The sequence below is a fragment of the Phodopus roborovskii genome, unplaced genomic scaffold (assembly GCF_943737965.1).
Source record: "Phodopus roborovskii unplaced genomic scaffold, PHOROB, whole genome shotgun sequence".
NCBI classification, from domain to species: domain Eukaryota; kingdom Metazoa; phylum Chordata; class Mammalia; order Rodentia; family Cricetidae; genus Phodopus; species Phodopus roborovskii.
The window spans coordinates 5,783,365-5,789,364 of NW_026126482.1; the positions used below are offsets into that span (position 1 = coordinate 5,783,365).

The 6,000-nt window shown below is 46.2% G+C and overlaps 1 protein-coding gene across 1 annotated transcript in view; it reads left to right on the plus strand.

Moving 5' to 3' along the window:
* Window positions 1-4,656, plus strand: part of Spock1 (SPARC (osteonectin), cwcv and kazal like domains proteoglycan 1) — a 451,096-nt gene extending 446,440 nt beyond the window's left edge. The window contains exons 10-11 of the mRNA XM_051194172.1: window positions 467-604; window positions 1,340-4,656. Of these exons, the coding sequence (XP_051050129.1) occupies window positions 467-604; window positions 1,340-1,530 (329 nt within the window). The 3' untranslated portion in view covers window positions 1,531-4,656. The remainder of the gene's footprint in view (window positions 1-466; window positions 605-1,339) is intronic.
* The last annotated feature ends 1,344 nt before the right edge of the window (window positions 4,657-6,000 follow it).

The window sequence follows — 6,000 nt, forward strand, 5'->3', positions numbered from 1 at the left end:
CCATTGATTAGAGGCCATGCCCTGATTTACTAAAGTAAATCCAATCAAGTTGATAAAGCTTAATGATCAGACTCTGAAGTTTTACCACAGGCAGACTTGAGCGAAAACATGAAACTCGTCAAAATCCCTCGTTCTCTATTTATTCAAAGGAAATAGATTATGTGAACGTGTTTCATGTATAACGTACATGGCTTAGGTCAATGCCCAGGATTTGTGTAACGATTCAATGTTCTTAGCTATTATCAAGTCTAACTGGGGAATGAGCTTCCTGGAGTCCAATGTGTGCCACCTTTTCAAGGCTGAGGTCCCAATAATGTTTACAAAATAGTAATCAACCAGCCCCGTTCTTCCTGCCAGCCCTACAGCTGTTCTTCAGCTTACACCAGAGCAACCCTGTCTTAACTGGCATTAACCCCAAGCCTCTATGCTTTTTCTCTGACTTAAGTTGGCCCTTTTGTTCCCACAGGGGCATTCATACCTCGGTGTAATGAGGAGGGCTACTACAAAGCCACGCAGTGTCACAGCAGCACAGGCCAGTGCTGGTGTGTGGATAAATATGGGAACGAGCTGGCTGGCTCCAGGAAACAGGGCACTGTGAGCTGCGGTGAGTAAGGCCTGGGCCAGCCCGCGGCTGACCCAGGGGTCCTGGCGGTGTAGGGAATCACAGCAGAATCTCTAGACTGAGCTCTAGCTGTAGTGAATGCTGGAATCCCATGGCCTCTAGCAAAGCTGGTTTTGCTAGCAGCAGATATGCAGCAATACCACTGGGTAGATAGAGGTTTTGAGCCAGGGAACTGTTACTGGTACAGCCCTTAGGATTGCAGCTCTGCTGGCAGGCTGAAGTACCAGGTACTCTGTTCTAGTTTACTTTCTCTTGCTGTGAGAGACCAGATTCAAAAGTAACTTGGGGAGCAAAGGGTGCATTGGGAGGTCGAGGCAGAGACTGGAACAGAAGCCACGGAGGAATGATACTTTCCTTCTTGCTACCTACACTTCCTTACACAGCCCAGGGATGGCCCCACCCACAGCGGACTGGGCCTCTCCCATCAATCACTGATCTAGGAAATGTCCCAGCGATTGACCACAGGGAACATGATGGAGGCATTTTCTCAGCTGAGGTTTTTCTTCCCAAATGTGTCAAGAAGACAAGACATTAACCAGGACAGGTTTCCATCAGAAGGGTCCACAGGGCCAAGTCCTAGAGACTGGAGCTGGGCTCCCACACTGCAGACATAAATACCCTGGTTTTTATCCTACAACTTGTCACAAGTGTAGGGAACCGGCATGGGTCTTTGAGGGACAGTAGGAGCTAACCTGAGGTCTTTCCTTCCTGTGCTAGAAGAGGAGCAGGAAACCTCCGGGGACTTCGGCAGCGGTGGCTCCGTGGTCCTGCTGGATGATGTGGAGGATGAGCAAGAGCTGGGGCCAAAGGACCAAGAGGGGAAGCTAAGGGTGCACACCCGGGCCGTGAGGGAAGATGACGAAGACGAGGATGATGACAAAGAAGATGAGGTTGGGTACATATGGTAGTGCCCATGAGGAAGAGGACACACTTTTGGCACAGATTTGCAAGTCGCTTCCTTTGCCTGCATTTGTATCTAAGACTCCGAGGCCCACAGGTCTCTTCTCCGCTGTTGCTCTCTGTACCAGGGTTAAGGTTTGGGAGACCCCTTCCCAGAGCGTTCTGAATCTGCATACAGTTGTGTGGGAGAAAGGATGTTGTTCTTTTGTTTGTTTTTGTTTTCATCTGAGGGGGGAATGGCTGGCTAAGCCTCCTTCCTTCCTGTAAGGTTTTTGCAACTAGCATGTGATTGGCGTGGAATCCGTGGAATCCACCAGTGCGGGGAGTCCCACCCTCTCGAGCGTCAAAGCCCCTCTCTGATTACCCACATTGGTGGTTATTACAGCATGGTTCCCAGCCTTATGTTGTCTAAGTGCTTTCCTTGTGTCCTGTAGATGTTGTGGAAAACACACCACGCCGTTCCTTTTCCTCCTGTCTCCACCACCTCTGGAGTTTATTACTGACAATTAATTTTCAATGTCCCTGTATCTGGCTTCCTACAAATGACAGCCTTAATTCAGTTGAAGTCCCTTTGGAGAATTCATTTTCGTTCTTAAAAATTAAGATCTTGATGCTTCCCCTTACACACCCACAAACTCGCTTGACTTGCACGCACACCTCTCAGCCAAGTGTCTGGTTGTAGACGGAAAACACTTGAGAGAAACTTTGGCTTTTAGTCAACTTCTCCAGACACGGACATGGACTGGGATGTGAAATTCCTCCTGGGGTCCCCTTGCACTGATGCCCATGGCACGCATAGCCTGCAGGCTGGGGAGGCTCCTCTATGCAGTTGTGGAGAGACTGGAGGCCGTTTTGATTTCCATAAGCCTCTGATTGCCTAAACTGCCCCCCCACTTCCCCCACAGAAGCCATGCACTCCCCCTTGGGCAGCTTCACAAGCCATTTCTTCATTTTAGCTCAAAGCTCCCCTCAGGATGCAGCGTATCCACCCATGGCAGCTCCCGTCCCCACCCGCAAGGGCTTTTCCTAAGGCATGCCTCCCGGGTTCTTGCTCTCCAAGAAGACAGCGTCATGATAGTCCTTAGGAAAACAAATTAGGATTCTTCATGTTCCCTCCCCCCCACACCCTTTCCATCCACAAATCATGACCAGGGGATAAAGGCTCTAAAGGGTTCTCTTTCTCACCCCATTATTGAATAGAAACCCCAATGGAGGCCTAGAAAGTGATCGTGGTGGCACAAGAAGCTAGTCAAGGAGCCAGCAACCTCCCCTCTGACACATGTCCGTGTGTGCTGGGGCACCATGAAAGCAGTTTTACCTCTGTTTATTCCCTAAGCTCATTATTGGCATCTACTTCCAATAATATCTCTATATTATTCCAGATTTCTTTCACACAAGTACCAAAGAGTAGACCTCAGTGCAGCCCCATTCAGGTCAGGGCCAGTTCCCCAAGCTCTGCCTGCTTGCTTCCTACCTAGCCATTTGCCCTAAGCAGCAAGGACTCATCAGAAACCATTTCTGTTTTGCCCTAACCAGTCATAGCCTGCCAGCACAACCTCTTTGTTGTCCTTACCTCCCCCAAATGAGTTTTAGCCAGTCCACAAGAGGTCCATTAACTCAGGCAAGAAGAGTATTTGGTCAAACGAGTCTGACCCCAAACTGGCCTTCTTCAGTTACCATTCCCCTCCTTGAACAGGTGGACAAGGTTACACTGGCCCAAGTGTTCTCGCATGGAAATGAACAGTCATTTGCTCCCTTGGCCTGGTAGACACAAGTTCTGCAGGATGCTGAGCATCTCCCTTTCTGTGGAGACACAGACTTTCTCAGTTCTGAGATCTCAATGACACCCTTCCAAGTCCCATGGTTTTGATTTTTCTCTCTCAAAACTGATCATAATTTAGAAAACAGGTGCTCAGTCACCGCTAAATGGTAATAGAGTACGTTAAAAAGACACATTAGGAAGCTCAGTTTAGGCCGCCAGCATAAACCATTGTTATTATTTCCTTTGAGCTTGGAAAAAAATGCACAAGAGGACAAGTTAACAATCGGCAAATTGATTTCTCTTCAAGAAACTTCTAGGAACCCAACGAACCACTTATTTTGTCTAATTATCATATGACAAGTGTCACATTAAGATGACACTTAGAGCTCCTTAACATTATCTTGATGGTGGAGAAGAGTGCTCAATAGGCAATTCCCAGGAAGGTAATGAGATATCATTTCCAGAGAGGTCCCAAGAAGATGTTTTGATTCATTAAAATATTAAATCAAAAGCCCTCCTACGTCTGGAGCCCACGTCAGCAAAGCAACACCATTTCTTATGCCCCACCTTGGGTTTTAAAAACAGCTATTTACAACAGTACTTAAAATGAGACTTTGTGTTACCTTCTCCTGAGACATAGAACTTCCCTTGTCCTGTTTGGAGGGAGCCTTTGATTCCAATAATAATTGCGAGCATCATACGATGCTTTTGAGGCGAATGCTATTGTGATGACTAACCCCTGCTTTGGCGGGTACTTACTGACTTAATTTTAAAAAAAAACCTTCAGTTGATACCATTGCTCTAATTCTACAAACAGTTATTTAATACTACTACTGTGGTATCCGAGTTAAACCCCGGAATTCTCTCTCATCATGGTTTACTGTCTGCCACATTAATGTGTTGGCTTTCCACAGCTATTCTTAGAATGGGGATTTGGCTTCCTCTCGGTTCCTCCATTATGCCCACATGACTACCTATACCAGAAATGATGACTTGTCTGTCCAGGTCTGCCCGTCCCACAATGCCATGGGTGTTGGGTTTGCTTTGGTTTTACCTTGACCAACTGTACAGTACATCGAGGAGTCCTTTCTACCATGGGTGGTTTTGGTCTTTTTATGCCTTTTCTCAGTCGCTGACGTTTGTCCCTGTTCAGTGTGTAGCCTTGTAACAAAAGCCCATCAAATCCAGAGTGTCAGTTTGTCGTCCCTACTGTAGGTGAAACAGTGATGCAGAAAACCCAGTACTTTGAATGCTTTTCCATGTAGACTTTTCTGGAATGTGAACACAACTCTTTGGTTAATAGCAAATGCTTACCTGTAGTCCCGAGTAGGCGCAGTTCTGTCTGTCTTAATAAATTTTACTTTGTCTGCAATGTGTGAGTGTTTGGGTTTTGTTAGCATGGCTTGTCAAGTGATTGCCACTGGAGCTGTCAATCAAGACTACCATTACTTAGAGGTGACCTGCTGGGCACCTGCTCTCTCTCAGCTGACCTATGGGCTTGCTGTGCGCCTGCTCAGAGACAAACCACTCCAACCCTGCCACTTAACTACTTTTGATTCTCTCTGGCCCCAGCTTTTTCCTTGGCTACACTGGATTTCACTCTTGTTATCCCTACTCACTCTTCCCATTTTTCACTTTCAGTGAGGCTTGGCAGTGAGGGTTTCTACTTTCCTTCAAGAACTCTATCTCTCCTCTAGGAATTAACATACCAGATGCTCATCGAACTGATGAGCACCCAAATTGGGACAGAGCATCCATATTTGTCCCAGTGTGCCTGCAACTAACTCAACTCTGTCAAAATTGCTGCCATTCAGTAGAGTCCCATTGACATTGCATCCTCTTTGGGTGCTCTGAGACATCTGCTTGCAAACACCTCCTCCACTCTGGGAACCTCGCTTTGTGTCTCCAGTGAAGGGTTTGAATTCAGCTCCATTCTGAAATATCCATCTGTCCTTGAGCTTATGTTGCATGAATTTCCCACTGACACTTCAGATCAAACTTTACAAATTACAAACGGCAGGACATCCAATCACCATGCCTGGGGAAAGCAAAAGCAACAGAAGTTTTCTGAAACCCCATAGGCATCATCCATTAAGAGAAGGATTGACACACTCAGCAAATGTGAACCCATGAAAGATGATAACACATCATGAAGGAAAGACAGACAAGAGGTTGAGGAAGGTATTGGTGGTAGAAATCAAAGGAATTATTAGGGTATAAAATATGTTTAACTCCTACAAATTCATAATAAAAAAAACACAGCAGAGAAGACTAGCAAGAGAGGATGGTAAAAATCACAGAAGGCAATGAAGCTGCACAATTCCACCCAGAATTAGACAATGGTAAATGAACGCCATAATATGATGCTTATAAAGGAGAAAATAACTTAGATCCAACTGAGAGTTGATGAGAGCATGGGCCAAGGGCATTCCTGTGTTACACAGAACTACAGCAGCTGAGTGGAGGGACCGAAAGAGCTGTGATCCCAGGAAGCACGAAGTCCACTTTCTAGCGACCACCCTCAGGGAGAAGAGAGGTAACTTAGAAGGATCTATGTAAAAGCACTTCCTTTGCAGCCTTGTTTACTAGAAAGGAGACTTGGGGAAACGAAACTAAACACCCATCAAAGGAGACACAGAAGTAGGCTCTGTATGTACTTTGGAATACTATGCACCACTCAAAAGTATCAAGGGATCCACTATGTCTAACTTAGAAA